The 16,850-nt window shown below is 47.2% G+C and overlaps 1 protein-coding gene across 1 annotated transcript in view; it reads left to right on the forward strand.

Annotated features, from left to right (window-relative positions):
* Window positions 1–14,289, forward strand: part of LOC103773276 (zinc finger matrin-type protein 4-like) — a 16,745-nt gene extending 2,456 nt beyond the window's left edge. Inside the window, exons 2-3 of the mRNA XM_008940640.1 lie at window positions 6,249–6,345; window positions 13,705–14,289. Coding sequence (XP_008938888.1) covers window positions 6,249–6,345; window positions 13,705–13,720 — 113 coding nt within the window. The 3' untranslated portion in view covers window positions 13,721–14,289. The remainder of the gene's footprint in view (window positions 1–6,248; window positions 6,346–13,704) is intronic.
* Window positions 14,290–16,850: the final 2,561 nt, after the last annotated feature.

A 16,850-nucleotide genomic window follows, 5' to 3' on the forward strand; every position in this document is an offset into this window, starting at 1 on the left:
GGACAGGTCCAGCTGGTCTCCCAGAGCGGCTTCGTGTGGCTTTCCAGCCTTGTCAGCAGGGGCCCCCCGCTCGGAGCGCTGGCCTGCCTGGAAACCCCTCCGCTCTCACTCGCTGGGAAAGCACCTGGACATACCCTGAAAGAGGAAGAAATTAAGAGTTTTCTTCCCACAGAGCTGCGGCTGCATCCCAGCTGATCCTGGAGCGGGTGGGAGAAAGGCAGAAAACGGTGGGAATGGTAAAAAATGCTGAATTCTGGGCTCTTCCCTGACAGCTTGTGCCTGTTCAGCAGCAGGGAGCAGAAGCTGCTCCGGCTGGCAGCTCTCTCCACCCCCCGCCCGGGGAGGCACCGGCGCTGTGCTCCCTCAGGTCCCGTTTCACCGGGTGTACCTCGTGTCTGGCGTCAGGGGTCCCCGGCTCCTGCTCTCTCCCTGCTGGCCGGGTGGGCTCTGCAGGGGCAGCGCCCTCCACCCCGAGACCCGCGGGTCGCGCCTGGAGAGCTGGTGCCGCCTCTGCTCCGTGCTGCTGCTGAGCCAGAGCCCCCGGCCAAGCTCTCCCTCGGGAGGCTGGTGCAGTGCTGGAGAGTCTGGGCTTCCCTGTGTGGATCCAGTGTGCCCTTTCCCCTCTTTCCCCCTTTCTTCTCCCTTTCCCCTTTCTTCCCTTCCCTTTCCTGCATGTGTACCTTCAAATGAACAAAATGAGCGGCACACAATGCGCAGACAGACCCTCCTTCATCTCCTCAGTGCCCATAACCTGCTTTTCAGCACCTTTATGTATGACAACAAACACCTGGCCAAGGCAGCTTGTGCTCTTTTTCATGCCCACCACTAAAACCTGAATTTTGTGTAGCAGTGGGGACAGATCCTGGGCCAGTCTTGTGTACCTGGAGCTGATTAGGTGGGATCTGTTAAACCACAGGAATATGGACCTTCTTCCCAGGGCACCTGGTCCCTGGTGAACAAGAAAAGCTCCAGGCCCTGGAGCAGAAACTGGTGCCTCTCCAGGGGATTACACTGTGAATCCCTAAAATAAAATACAGCAGCCTCTGCAGTATTTTATGGGGAGGGCTGCAGGATGGGGACAGCTGCACAGGGATGTTGTCACCTGAAGCCTTTGTATTTTCAGGTAAATTGTCATAGTTGCAGATGCTGTCTTGCAAAAATCAGGCAAAGAGCTGAGTTTCATTTTCCTTCTCAGCTCCTAATTTCTTTGTATGCCTTATAAATACTTCTCGTTCTTTGCTGTCACTTTTGTTTAGTAAAAAATGATTTAACAAGTTCTCCCTTGGAATGTGTTTTAATGCATTTTATGCAGAATGACATTAATGACTTGACTTGTTAATATTTTATTTAATGGATATAGGAGCACATTCAATTTTACATGAATGCATGTCATGATGCAGGGGAGGAAATATTGATGTGTGGTGAGGATGCAGAAGTAGATGCGAATACAGACAGCACGGTATTTCCTAGCACAGATTGCTCTTGTTGGGACCACCCTCCTCCTGCAGACTGCCTGCAGTGCTCACATTCAGCTCCAACACGTGTTGGTGCATTTCACGAGGCTGTGGTTTCAGCCAAGTCGGCAGCTTTGGTGAGCTCTGGTGAGGTCAAATACTGTTAGCTCTGATATTCTGGAGGTGATTGTTGCCTGTGGCTTCACCCTGCAGTTCATCTGTGGCTGGTTTCCTTTCCCCTCGTCTTGTTTCAGAGGGGTTCCCATCACACTCAGGGTTTTCTCCTGTCCAAGGCTGTCTCGGGATGCCAGGTTTCAGCAGAGGGTCCTGCAGCCCAGGTCCTGCTGTGGGAGCGCGGCTGCTCCAGGGCACTGCGGTGGTGGGCAAGTACTGTGCAGCTTCTGGCGTCCTCCCCACCAGCCAGCCCAGCCCTGGCACCGTTTCCATCCATGCAGTGTAGCCCTGGGCACAGCAGCCGTTGGATTCTGCTGGGCACGAGCACGTTCGTAGACTCAGAGGCACCGCCGTGGCAGTGCCGGGTCCCCCGTGCTGGGTGCAGGGAGGGGGGACAGGATTCCCCTTGTCCATCAGCATCGTGAGCAGCCCTGACGTGCTGGTGGAAAAAACGAGTGTCCTCGGTTAGGAGCTGTAATCGTTGATGGCGTTTCCACCTACACAAGTAATTAAGATTCAATAAGGCTGCTGTTAATGTATGCTGTTAAATTAGCTGCTGAGCATTAGAACCTTATTACCTTAATTTAAAGTATTACTGGTTTCGTACTTCCCTGGTCCCGGTCTCTGCCGTGCGGTGCTCGTGGCAAGGTCTGAGGGCTCGAGCTGCAGGAAGGTGCTCACACATGGCCCCTGTTAGCCATGTGCTGCCTTTTCCCTCCTTTCCCCTGCCATGTGGCAGGAAGGTGCGTGGTTTCTGACTCCTGTTGGGTTAATAAAGGAAACGGGAGCTGCCAGCTATGGACAGAGGGTTTGACTGTAAAACCATCAAGAATAAATTCAGTAAGGAGAGCATCTGTGAGCGTATTTGCTATTTGATTTTTGTTCCATGCCACATCACAACATAAAAATATAGGTGACTATTTAAATACTTCTGCATTATCACTTACTTGCTATTTTTATATTCTCATCTGTATGTTTTTGAAGTATATTTTAGAGATGATATTTAACATCATGTTGGGCCAAATTCATAGGTGAGGGATGTGTGGGGTGTTTGAGAAAGGTGGGACTGTTACTATGGCTTGTGCCTGAGGTTCAAAAAAAGACGAGTGTTTTTCTGGGAGTCTGTAGGTACAGCTGGGGAATGGTAAGTGTGTGTATATAGCCTCTGCAGTTAATTATGGTAAGCATAAACTGATCAAATTTTAGAATGTCATACATTACTTTTTCTAAATGAATTGTTTTAACAATTTCTGCAAAGAAATAATACTGTAGAAAGTCAAAAGAGACTATTACACGGTACATTAAAACTGTTCCTAAAGAGCACAGCAGCCTGTGCTGAGTCCCACAACTGTGGTATTTTTAAGCAGAGCCCTTCAATTAAGCTTGAAATGGTCTGTTCAGATCTTCATGGAAGGGAATCAGTGCAAAGCAGAAACATGACCGCAGAGACTCTAGAATTTGCAATTCCCACTTTTTTCTAGGACAGGAGAGGGCAGAAATTACTTGAGCATCAATGGTTTCCTGTAATGCCGATGTGTGTGCAGTGCCGGTGGTGCTAATGCAGACTGTGATGCCAAGGGAATTATTAGGGTGTTAAAATACAAATGAGAGGAGAAGAAACCACTCTCTGGTGCTCAGCATAGTAGGGGAGACAACAGAATCAGGGTCTGCAAACACTTAGGTCTGTGTTTATATCCTTAATTCAGGCAGGTTTTGCCCTACATACCAGGAGCAGGAGCCCTCTCAGGGATGTCCAGGAGGGAAATGGGTGTGTAGTGTATGCTCAGCTGCACCCTGTTCCCTTCTGCAATACCTGGTTTTGTTGTTGCTGTAGTTCCTAAAAGAGGCTTCTCATTTCTTCCATAAACAATAGATTTTGAACCCAGCTATTGGTCTCTCTTAGCCCAGGTCACTTCATTATGGAAAGAGAAAGAAACAAATCAAATCTGCTTTTGCAGGTTTTACAGGTATGGAGGAACTTCCCCAGCAGCATCATGATCTTCTGTGATTGCAGAAGACAGAGAGAAATGTTTTGGGTGAAAACCTGTCTACAAAGACAAAACAGAATGTTAGTGTGTAAACAACTGCTTGATTATGTGCTAGGCAGGCTAATGTCCTCTCCAGAGGAGGGAGAAGAGTACCAGGGCACTGAGAATAAATGCCTCAGAAATGGACTGAACTGTGCATTTTTCTAGGAAATCTAAACTGTCGTGAATCAAAAATAGTATCAGTCATTTTCAGCAGCCACTGGCCAGCACACTGCCTTGGGAAAAGGCCCTTTTCGCCTTCACCTCTCATTCTGATTGCTGCCTGTCTGCTGGGCTCCTATTTTTAGAATTTCAGCTTTTCAGAGGTGGCAAAGTCTTGATTTCCTTGTCCTGCTGAGAACTGAAAATACTCTCAGCCTTAAGTCATTTAATAATAATGCTGAGATGCAAGCTGTTAAATGAGGAGGAAATATTTTTCTTGTTTGGTACAATAAATAGTGGGGTTTGTATCTCTCTGGGCGTCTCAGGTGTTTTTTTCTCAGGCTGCTCTGTTGCGTCTCAAACCCTGGACTTCTTCCTTAACCTTGACCTTCTTCCCCCTTCCCTGACACCCACCCAAGACAATTCACTTTATTAGAAGGTCTGAAACAGCATGCAGTGGCAAGGTTGGTATTGAAGGAAAGGCAGTAATAACTGTCCTAGCTGAGCATCAATCTCCAGTAAAAACCTGAACTTCGGTAACAACGTAAAAGCTATTACAATCTTTTAATGAGCAGTTTTTATTGTATCCATAAATCATCTCCCGCCTCTTGCTTTTTTTACCTTATGTGGCAATTAGTTGCACACAGTTTGAGAGGTTTTGCAGGTGCACCCAGGGGAAGGTGGCTCTGCTCTGCTCTGCTCCTGTTGCCGCGCTCCCGTCGGCATCCGCCGCGTCTCCGTGCCTGCTCAGTGCACGCGCTTCAGGCGAAGGAACGCCTGGTCTGCAGAGGATGTCTCAGAGAGGTGAAGTTTGATCTTCACTGAGTAAGCGAAGCACAGGCTGGTTTGGCTGGTTTTGTTCTTCAGCTCGGCTGTTTCCCAGTGAATGTACCGGGAGAAGGTTTCTGTGACGTTGCTTATAAATCACTTTGCAGCTTCTCTTAGAGGTATGCATGAATCTGCTTAATTGCCTGGTTTTCCTTCCCTGCAGTCTGTGCCCAGAGGCAGAGCAGTGAATTAGGAGAGAAATGCTGTTTCAAACCAAGTGCTTTCCCTGCGCAGGGGGCAGTGAGTGCTCCTGCTCAGAGAGGGAGTGTCCAGCAGCCCCTTCAGAGGGTGCAGCTTTGACCCTCTCATGACCCAGGGAGCAGGACAGGTCATAGTCCAGTTCCCATTTCTGTTGCTCTAGGGGTGTTTTTTGTGTTTTGGTTCAGTGCTGCTGATGCCCCTTGTGTCCTTTTTGCTTGCTTGTGCTTTTGCTCTCCGGAGCCCAGCACAGTCACCTCCCTGCCCACTCCTGCATTCACGTGCTCAGCCAACGGTGCTGCTGCACCCAGGTCACCTTCTCTGCAATTTACACAGCAATAAAATAAAATGCAGGATATCTACTTGGAAAATCACTTGTAACTGTAGCAATCAGTTGAATGGAAAGTAGCAGAAGCAGCCAAGATTTGTTAGAAGGTAACAAAACCAAACAAAACCAAACCCTTGCAAAACAAAACAACATTTAGTAACATTTCTACTGTGAACCCACTGAGATGTTGTTTCTAGTTCAGTGGTACTCTGTTGGCCAGCAGCAAGAGCAACAGTTTTATAAATAGTTGTTTGTTATTGTATCTGTGAAGGGCTGAAACTAGCAAAGCCAGGGCTGCTTTGTGGTCAGAGGCTGTAGACAGGTATTGCAGCCAAAACAAATCCATCAGGCAAACGGGCTCCTGGCTTCCAGCTTCTGGAAGGCCACCTGGTACCTGTGCCAGGCTTCCAGCTTTGACCTTCAGGCAAAGGCTGCTGAGTCCCTGGCTCTCAGAATGAGCAGCTGTGTTCAGCAAACATGGCCATTTCCATCAGTGGATAAATCAGAGTGGATCCCTTTTGGGAAAAAAAAAAGTTCCTGAGTAACCTGGCTCCTACACATACTAACAAGAAATTGCCCTGAATTGTGACTATCAAAAAAAAAAACCCCAGAGGAATAAATGGGACCTCGTGTGCTCATTAGTCTGGGTGCAGTGGTGCTTTGTGAGAAAGTCCCGGGGGAGGGATGAAGAACTGTGGGGACTGTGGTCTACAGGAGGGGTTTGACTTTGAACCCTGCTTCGTTCTGCTTGGTCTGTGCCTCTTAAAAATATTCTTTTAGGCTTCACTAATGCTTGGATACTGTGGCCTGGAAAAGAAGGGTTACTATAAAGAGAAATGTCTGGGAAACTAGAAATGCAGTTTGAGATCTGAGATTCTGAGTATCTTCTAATTATTCCCCCTCCCCTTTCTTCAGCCATTTTCACTCATTTGTACTTTCCAGCTGCCATTTTAGTTCTAAATAATCCATAGCCCAGGCATGAAGATGTTTTTCGTCCCAGTGCAGCCCTGAGCCCACACCAAGCACACAGCTCTGCTGGGGGAGGTGCAGAATTCATGACTCTGGTTCTCTTTGCAGGCCTGAAGCGCAGCTACACGTGCAGCATCTGCAGCGTCACCCTGAACTCCATAGAGCAGTACCACGCGCACCTGAAGGGCTCCAAGCACCAGACCAAGTGGGTACCTTTGTGCTTTTCCTGGTGGCCTCCCATCTGTCTGTGGCTGCCTAGATGAACAGATGTATAGTAATGCTTTACACTCTGATGACCCCTCATCTGGGGCGCTCTGGGGGTTTTGCCAGTATAGATACTGGATGCACCTCTGGGCTGAGAAACACAGGGCTGAGCCCAGCTCCGGGGAGTCCCACCGGAGCAGAGAGAGCTGTTTGCTCTTAATTTCCTGCCAGTCACTGCCTGTCCCAGTGAATCCTGCTGCCAGCTCATCGTGCTCCCTATGCAGCTGGCAGCATTTCACTGGGGCAGGTTTGTCCTGGCTTCCCACGTTTCTGCCACGGGCTCTGGGATAGTCCTGCAGGGTCCTGAGCCTGCAGATGTCCCAGGGCAGGGGCTCCTGCCTGGGGAGGTGAAGTGTGCTAAGAGGATGTCCTGCTTTCCTGAACATCTACTGCAGAGCACTCCTCTATCTCCTCTTGTCAGGACACCCCCCCCACGGCTATGGTTCAGAGACACCCCTCGTCCTTGGCTTGTCCTTCACAGGGTATCAGCTTTTGGGCAGGAGCACTCGCCACTTCTGCTCACAACAGCCCTGTAAGCATTTACAGCGGGGCACCTATAGCTTTGCACATCTCTTCCCTGTGTCAGGTTATAGGTTTGCTGTCCCTGCCCACTGAAACGTCAGATGGTCCCAGGGAACCCAAATATCTGCCCGTCCTCTCCTCAAACTGAGCAGCACGTGCTGGTTTGGGATGGATGAAGAAGAATGGGCAGCAGCCACTCAAGATGTTAATAATACCTGGTCCTGATGGCACAGGTATTTGTCCTTAATGACACTGAGTTTGCAGCTTCTTTCATGTGTGAGACCTCAGAAGAGACACTGGGAGTGTAATGGGATTAGGTGTTTCCAAGTGAAAAGTTTATGCTATGATTTTGAGCAATTATGTATTACCCAACTGTGACAATTGGAGGGAGTCTGCTCTGTCAATTAGTACAAATTATTAAAATGAGGTGATAAAGATACATGGCACCAGAGTGCAGATTAATGAACTAATCTCTCTTAATACACTTACATGTGAGCTTTGGGAACCGAGGCTGAAGCACTCAGGACTGCCCAGATTAGAAGAAGGATATAAAAGGTGTCATTAGTTACTGAAATACTTCAGGTAGGTTTGTGGGCAGCCTGAAAGCTGAGGCTGATCAGAACCAGCAATAATTACTAATGTGTGATTTTGCTTAAGCTACCAAAGGATAAATGCAGACGTTCCCCAATTGATGTTAGACCTTCAAAGATTCCCCGTATTTTTCATGTTAGCTCTAACCTATTTATTCATGGAGCATTTGAATGTTTTCTAAATGCCACCCTTTTTGGACCTCAGTGTGTAAATCGTAATCACGATCTTAATTAGCAGGAGGAACTGATGGCATCAGATTTTCTAGGAGAGGTCAGTGTCTGTACTCAGTGCAACAGAGTCCCACTGCTGGAAAACAGAGCTGACAGCTCTTCCCATTGGAAACCTGGAATGAGAGCAGCTGTGATGTGCTGCCTGGGCACAGAGCTGTAATTTATCCTTCCTTTGCCAGTCCTTCTGAGTTCGTATTGTTGTTGACATTGTTGCTGCTGGTATTTTTACGAAGGATAAAGGAGTGCATTTCAAATCAGAGCAGCCAAATGGATGGGAAATAGAGATGTGCAGAAAAGATGCACTACTTTTCAGGTGCCTCCCATCCTCTCTTTTATACCCACACCGTTTGGTTTTGTTGTTTGATCACCTGCAATTTGCAGAGTGTCGTCTCCACACTTAGACAATTCTGCAGAATGATCATTCCTTCTGCATCTACTGCTTTTCCAAATTTCTTCTTTCAGCTTGCTCTGACAAAATTGCAAAGACTAAGGACCTTTCTGCCTCATCCCTGCAGTAAGAGCCTAACAGGGAATGTATTTGCTGCAAAGCTTGGGACTGAAGGGAATTTCTGGGTTACAGATTGGCAAGAGTTGAGACAATGGTGCTCAGACTCATGAGAGTGACTCTTCCAGAACAGAAACACTGGAGCTGGGGGGTGGTGAGGAATGGGCAGGGTACAGACAGTGTCCTGAGGGCGGTGGGGACGGCAGCAGCGCGGTGTTTGGGCAGCGTTTGGGCTGCGAGGCTCCCGGTGCCCCAGCCCATCCCCTGGCACGCCAGCGAGCCCCATGGCAGTGCACTGGTTGGGTGTCCAGGCTCGGGGGCACTCGCAGCCATCCCAGGCGTTTCCCAGAGCTCTGAAAGCACAGGAATTATTGCTGGGAAGGCCCTTTTCTCTTTGTTCTCAGTGAGGATGAAGCCAGCCTGTGCAGAGAGCACCAGAGAGCACAGAACCCTGCAGGACTCCCTCTCCTTTTATAAGGCCCTTCCTCTTCTGCAAATTAATATTCTTATCAGTCTTTCTAAATTTAGTGTCTTATCATTTATTCATAATGACTTCAATCTGGTCCCAAGAGATTTTCATGGGCATTCAGTACAAGAGGAAACAAAGTAATAAATTCAAAAGAAAGTATGTTACAAATGTAATAATGGAATGCCAATTAGAGACATTCGTCTGACCAATTTCTATGGGAAATTGCTCTGATTATTCTATTTCCTCCAACCATTGTTCATTCTTATACAATTTTCTTTGAGGCTAAGTATCCGAGCACAGCATGGATCTCTCCAGAGCCTATAGGGAAGTGCAGAAGCATGGGAGACAAGAGATTGGCAGCTTGGGTTTGTGCACAACAAAAGCTCTTCCCACCCTGTAATTAGTATGTAACCAGATTTTACCCTCCTTCTTTGAAGCTACTCTATATGGGACAGAGGGAATGACTTACCCATATCTTGTATCCTGGATCAGTTCTCCTCCCATAGTCTAAGGGGTCTGTAACAGCCACGGGCACTGCTAGGTGTTGTTGGACCCAGGAGGAGCAGAGGGTGTCTCATGACCATAATTCTTCTATTTGCCACGTACACAGAGATGACCTTGTACCTGATGTTTTAACAGAGCTGGCTGTGCAGGTCGAGTGCTTGTGATAATGGCAAGTAGCAAAAGAATTCAGGAGAATGAAGTAGTTCATACAGCTCATCTTCCTGACTGCAGAAACAGTCTGTAGTGCAGGGAAAGGCAAACAAATCTTTATTTCTAGGGCTGTAAATGAACACACTGTGAAAAGTTATCCTACATCGTGTCTTGACTGTTGTTCAAGTGACTGAAGGTACCTGTGCCCCTGTTCCCGCTGCAAAGGGATGTGCAGGGCAGCAGAAACACAACAGATTTTGACAGGGCTGCATCTATGGGTTTGCAGCCTTCTCCAAGCAATTACTTCTTCCATACAAAGAAAGTTCATTTTGTAATCCAGACCTGCTGAGTTTCCACCACCAGTTTATCCCAGAGCACGGCTGGGCCACGGCAGCACCGTGGCTCTCGAGTGCAGGTGAGGAAGTGTGAACGTGCTCTGCTCTGGGGTGCTGGGTGGGGTTCTGCCCCCCTGCAGCCGTCCTGAGAATCTCAGTGAGTGTTTTGCCCACTGTTTTTTGCTGTTCTCATTATTGTTGGTTAGTGTCAAGGCTGCCCTCTTCCTTATAACTTGGTCTGAAGCCAGTAGATTGCAGTTGCCAAGGCAACAAAACATTTTGTGTAGCTGTCATACTTCATATAATTAAAAAAAGAAAAAAAAAAGGAAGGGGGAGCGGTTTGTGAAGGAAAGGGGATTTTGCTCTGGGACAGGTTAGAGGGAAGGTGATTGCAGGCTGGAAGCTACTGGCACCCAGAAAATACGGGGCAGAGGAGTCTTCTGAAAAGCTGCTTTAGGAGAGAAGAACTTTTATGAGGAATGAGTCAAGTTGTGGATATTTATTATAGTTTTTGAGAGCTCTCCAGAGAGTAACACACAACTGAGGCACTGCTAGAATTGCTTTAAGTAACCCACCACACAGCAGCCCTTGAACTGCTGCTTAGCAGGCCGTGCTGCCTGGACCTCCAGCACCTCCCGGCGCGGGTGGGGACAGTGCTGGAGCTCCACCAGCGAAGGAGGAGGAACTGAAGGCTGAGTACCCTGCAGCTGACCTTTCTTCCTTTGGGGGGGGGTCTGGTGGGTGGGAAGAGCTTCATTGTTTGTTTACAGGAATTTCAGGGCTTGCATAAATGCTTCTGACTGAACTGAACCAAAATATGGGGAAAATGGAGGCTTGGGAGAGAGAGCCGAAAGTGTCTTGGCTGGTATTTTGGTGTTGAATAAAAGATGCAGGAGGAGGTAGCTAATATTGAACTAGTCCTTATCCCTCTGGCCAATGAATATGCAAAGCAAGATAATGTCTGCTAGCTCCCATTTTTTCTCCAGGGTTCAGGTACTTTAAGCTGTATATTTAATATAAAAGAAAAACATAGCCATTTTTTATTCTACCATAAATTCAGGAATTGGGGCGAGAGTCAGATACAGGAGTATATTTTTTTAATACATCACAAATCTGGCACCCAGTCTGTTTCTGTCAGGGGCCAGGCCGTGTTTATCCTCGCTCCGATGGGAATTTGCACGGAGCAGTGGAGCGAGGGCTGCATTAGATGTGCCAGGGTGGCAGAGCTGCAGCTCAGGGCTCGGACACACCACGCTGCTGGCTGCACTCGTGTCGGCACAGGAGCAGGTTCCAAAATGTAGCTGGACTCTAGAACATCTGCAGGGGGAGGAGCACCAAACCTTTAATTAGGGATTTATGGACTGTGTAGAGATGATTGAGTCATTGTTTGACTTGCTTTCCAGAAATAGATGCGGTTTTTTTTGAACAATTCTCTTCTCCTTCCCTCTTGCCCCTAATGAGCAGCAGAATGATCAGTGAGGCACAAGGTCCCGCTTCGGCTGGACCTCGCTCAGCACCAGTAGCTCTGTTTCTGTGGGGACCAGTGGCAGTGAAGACAGCGGCTGGTGAGGAGCTGCGGGAAGGAGGGCACGTTCTCTCTGAAGTACTGGGAGAGGATCACATGCCAGCCTTGCTCCTTCCTGCTTGCCATGGGCTGAAAGAAACAAAACTTCCTTCTTTTCTGGTTTATGTCAACTCTGAAGATGAAAAATCAGTGCTAAAAATTATTTGCAACAAACCACAGAGAATTAAAATCCTGGGTAGTTGTGAAAGAAGACAGAGGATATTCAAATTCTGGGGTCAAAGGAATGCTTGTGTGGAATATTAACTCAGGGCTTTGCAGAAAGCCTTTCTCTCCTTTGGTGAGTGAGCGCGGGCAGCGGGGCTGGGGGCAGGGCGCTGTGCTGCTTGGGAGCTGGGTTTGGGGAAGATGAGCCAGAGTGCCTGGTTCCAGGTCAGAAGGAATTCCTCAGGGGCTTTCGGATGAAAGGACCAAGGATGCTGTTGGCAGAGTGCCAGAGCCCAGACCCACATTTGATGTCGGTGCCATCTCTGGGCCATTGGAAATACATCAAATGCTGTAATAACGTGCAGAATGGTGAGAGCTGTGAGCTGTCCTTTGCCATTCTGGCTGTCAGTGATTGGAGGCTGAGATCCAGCCCTAGTAATTAAGAGTCTGACTATGTGGGAATAATGATTCCCACTTCCATATGGAAGAATTTTATCTTCTTGCCTTTATTTTGTCTCTTTGATCAGCCAGACCTCTCTGTCATGTCTGGAGCTCACAAATATATTCTGGGGTTTTATAACCACTCATTTACACATTCATAGATACTAATACACTTCTAGGTTTCCCTTGCAAACTCATGCTTTCTGATTAATTTCAGGATTTTTGCAGAGAGGGGGACCCAATCTTGCAGCTGTCATTGGGGTATCAATTCAACCTGCCAAAGGAGGGCAGGTTTCAGTCAAAAGGAGTTCCAAGGGGCTGAGAGTGGTTGTTTCTAGTTTGGAAGGTGAAGACCTCTCTGCACAGCCCTTCGCCTAGTCTTTGGGTTGCCCCCTGTGAAAGCCCAGATGATTAATGGCATGCTGAGGAGCAAATGGCAGTGGGCTTGGTGTCCATGAGGGGGCTTTTGTTGTGGTTTTTAAATTTTGTTTTTCCTCAATGGAGAACACAGATGTCTAATTGGAATAGGGTATTTATTGGCATAAGCTGCTTGGCTATTCAGAAATTGGAGCTAATCAAAATATTGTAAATATCATGCCTGGAGAAATGTCACCCTTCACCATGATTGTGATGCTATGGGATTTTCAGTCTATTTAAGAAAGTATAAACAAATCTTTGCAGCCTGTTGTGGCTGAAACCTGTTCCTGGCTGCAGCCACCCTGCCGCTTCCCTGGCCCCACGCTGCACGGGTGCTCTGCCTGGCCACCACGGGCACCACGTACTCTGGGGGCTTTGGAACTTATTATGTGCCAAAAAGCAGGAGACAGGACCAGAGGAGGGCTTTGGTGGGTCCTGACATGACTTTGGTTGTGTCAGATTTTATGCAAAATGTTATTTCTGTTTCCTCTGGACTTTCCCAGCCCCATCCCTGGTGCTGGGAGGTTGAGCTCCCTCCTGTGCATCCTGATAAACGATTTTCAAAATATTCCAGGAAATTATAGTAAATACTGGAGTTGTACCATGTGCTTTCCAACCAAACGAAATGATTATTTTCTTACCTTGATGACTGCAGCTTTTATTGGTAGCAGCAACAATTTCTACATGCTTTCCGTAACATATAGTGACTGACGCCTAAGATAAAAAGAAACCCTTAGAGTGAGAAAGACTCCAGAAGATGAATAGCTGTAAAAGGTAGATGGAATTGAAAGGCATTTTAATTTGTCATTGTTTCAATTCCAGAGAGCAGCTGAGTAATTACACTGCCTATGAAGAGAGAGTGTGTAATACTTTCTCTCATTATAGGATTAAATTCTCTCCCTTCACTTTTAATGTGGGTGAAAGTAAAGATATCTCTGATATCTTCTGTTTTGATCATAACTTGAAAGCCCCAGAATGGCTCATGCAACTTTGTTTTGTGGTGCCTGGTGTACAGGCTGATTATTTTTATGTAGAGCATAAACATTGGGATGATTTCTCAGTGTGTAAACCTGAGATCACCCACGGCTGCTGAATGAGAAATTCCTCATTGGCCCGTGGTGCCCTGGGTCACGATCCAGGCAAGTTTTGCAGGGTTTGGCAGGCTCAAAGAAATTTAAATGGAGGACCTAAAGAAAGTACACTTTTTTCAAAGCTGGAGCTTCAGCCGCTGGCAGAGGCTGCGGGGTGTGGGCAGCATCCTCTGGGAAGGGGAGCGGGATGCTCTGGGGCTGCCCGGGCACCGGTGGGCACCGACGCGTGGGCAGAGCTCGGGAGGGGCACAGAAACCAGCTCTGAGCCCGGAATGGCAGCGGGGCGACTGACTTCTGCTGCCATTCTGTCTTGCAGCCTGAAGAACCAGTAGTAGTTCATGAGTCGAGACGAGGAGAACCACCGAGGCTTCTTCTGCGGCGAGGAGCTGGTCAGCGGGGAGAGGATGTTTTCTGGGACAGTGATCCTGTGTGGATTGAGAATTAACATGTAACTAACCTTCGCTTTGGACAAATTCTTGGATTTATTTTTTTTTTTTTTTAATTTTCTGGTGAGTTAAAATATTTCAATGGATTTTTTTACCCTTTCAAGATAATATTTATTCAGCACAGAGTCTAGAGTACGATAACTATCCTGTAAATACAGCACTTAATCATCACTCATCTTCAGAGACAGTGGAAACAAAATATTTTACTTTTTCATATTTATTCTTAGATTTCTCCCTCGAGTATAAAATTATTCTATTACATTATCCATGATAGTGATGTAATCAGTCTTCAATCAGAAATAAACATACTTTCTTCACCTTCTCCAGCATGGTTTGTGTCAACACATACAGAGCAGCAAAAAAATGGATCATGGGGATTGTATAACGGATGGATTTTTTTCCTTTCCTCTTTGTCTTCAGAGAAAAAATGGTTCACTGAGCAAAGAAAACTAAAATGAAAGCGTAAAATGCTTTTCCCACCGGTAGGATTCTCACAGGCTAGACAGCAGCCGCTCACTTTATCAACTTTGCCAGCGCAATCCCGAAGCCAGACGTTGCTCTGCCCACTCGCTGCTCCTGGAGCGGGCAGCCCTGCGGGAGAGCTCTGGGGAGGACGGTGGCACCACACCGGCAGTGCCACGAGCAATGCAAACAAACCTGGCGGTGCCCAGTTACACAAGCTTGGTGAGTGCACTTTGCATGCAGGGACCCTCTCTTGTGAATGCTGCCCGAGATGAAGTGCCACCTTTTTAAAGAGTTAGCCCATTGTTTTATGTACGTGTAGTAGCACAGTTCTTCTGAGACTGTGGCCACGTCCCTGCTTCTGCATCTCTGAAACGTCAGACGCTTGAGGCGCCCTGGTGTCTTTGGAAGGGAGCAGAGGTGTGTACAGTTCCATCAGTTCATGTACCAAGAATCCCAGCAAGGTGCAAATCCACTTCTCCAGCATCTCAAGGAAGGGCAGTGACCTGCTGCTGCTGGCTCTGCATCAGGAAGACGTTCAGGTTAATCCACAGCTCACCACCGTGGCCTGCAGGTTTGTGAATCTTCTGCCACGTGGTCAGATCACAAATAGCTGATTAATCTGTGTCCTCCATCTGATTCTCTGCCCCTTAATAAACCAAAGCAAAGAGTGTTGCTCTGCATTTTGGTGTTGAGTAGCTCTGTGTGTTTCAGATGAAAGACTTTTGGATACATCACCTGGACAATGTCATTTTGTATGTTCATCGAATTATTACTATTCCTGTACACTTGTAACGTGGCAGCCCATGAGATACCGAGTGCTGAAACAGAGGGTGCTGTGGGCACTGCTCAGTAACCTTGATCTATCTCACTTTGAGGGAAGCAACACCCAAAGGGTTTGTACTGCAGAGCAGTCGAGTGGCAGATGCACATGTGAGATGAAGGCAGATTCACTGTAAGCCTGCACTGAGCCAGATTTTGGGGAAAGGCAATATTTAAAGTCATTAAATCACAAGGCAGCACATGCTAAGAAGTAATTGTCCTGATCCAGTGCTGGTACCTGTAGGGCTGCCTCAGTACAAGCTATTCTACTTGTAAATGAGCCCGTGGGATGAAGCAGGAGCAGGCTTTTTGTGGAGGGGACCTTGTGATGTTGGAGGATGAAGAATAGTCTTAATCTGCCGCTGACAGGGTTCTGGGTTTTCTGTCTCTCCCTGCTGTGGGAAGAAGTGTATCTTCCGTGGCCGGCTGGGCAGCGTGGGCTCTGGCAGCCCGGGGTGCTCTGCAGCAGGGAGCAGTGCCATGGGAAGCTGCTTTGGCTTTCCCTCGCCAGGACAATGTCTTGGAACTGGCTTCTTAGTTATTGTCTCGCCTGGGACTCTGAAACCCCTCACCTCCTCTCTGCTGGCGTCATCCTTTTAATGAAAACAAACCTATTTTTGTTGGTGGAAATTATTCTTTTACCTTGCAAAGGCAACTAAAAGCCCAAACTGAACAGACGTATTCTTAAAAGACTCCTTCCAAATCTTTAGGATAGAAGAGAAATTATTATCCTAAATAAGGAGGAAGATCAATAATAAATGTTGCTTCACAGAAGCCATGTTACGTTGCCTGCCTGCAGTGAAGGCTAAATAAACCCTTTCTAGTCTAAGAAGAAATTAGACTCCTGTGATTTGGATTTGAGGGTTTTTTTTTTACTAGAACATATGAAATCTGTTGGCAAATATACTTAATAGGCAATGTTCAGTGCTTTATCTTCATTTGGCATTTAATCAAAGGGACATGCTACATCTGTATAATAGCTGGGCTAATTGACTTGACAGAACAGAGCAATCTTGTTGGTCATCTTCATATCTGGGGAAATGAATATGAATACCACCATGTGTGATGATAGAGGCTACAGACAACACGGGGCAAAACCCCTACTCCTGAGTTTGAGCTGCAACAGGTAGGAGACAGACACAAAACTCACACTGGATTTTAAAGTTTGCAGTTAGTTTTTATCTGCTTTGATAATCTTTCCTGTTCCATCTGGTTTGCAGTTAGTTTAGTTCAGCTTAAGTGGCGTAGGAAAGGGAGAAAAGCACCTGTCCTCTTTGAAGGTAGCATTTCATGCTTTTAAACTCTCACACGTGGTGAGCAGTGGCAGGCTGTGGCCCAAGGGACTCTTTTAAGAGCTTTGGCCACATAACCTGAGAAGCAGCGGGCGCAGGCTCATACTGGTGCTGAGGTTTGTTTCAAATAGATGTTCAGGATGCTGATGCATGCCTGAAGAATGTCTTCTGCTCAGAAAAGGGACAAAAGAAGTAAGCTATGAATGCTTCTAGTGTACAGTCTGCCTGGAAATGATTTTTTCCCCTTTCACCTTGCTCCCTTACATTGCTGGGGAGAGAGTGAGCACCCCTGGAGCTCATCGCAAAACCGTGTCCCTTCAGTGCTCTGACCTCTTCACTAACTCTTGCTGACTTCATGTTTTGTGCTTAAAAAATATTTTATATACAAATAGGGCAATTTGTGTGCCTTCTTTACTCCTATCTGCAATATCTGCATTTTT

The sequence above is a fragment of the Merops nubicus genome, unplaced genomic scaffold, assembly GCF_000691845.1.
Source record: "Merops nubicus isolate BGI_N331 unplaced genomic scaffold, ASM69184v1 scaffold39115, whole genome shotgun sequence".
In the NCBI taxonomy this organism is placed as follows: Eukaryota; Metazoa; Chordata; class Aves; order Coraciiformes; family Meropidae; genus Merops; species Merops nubicus.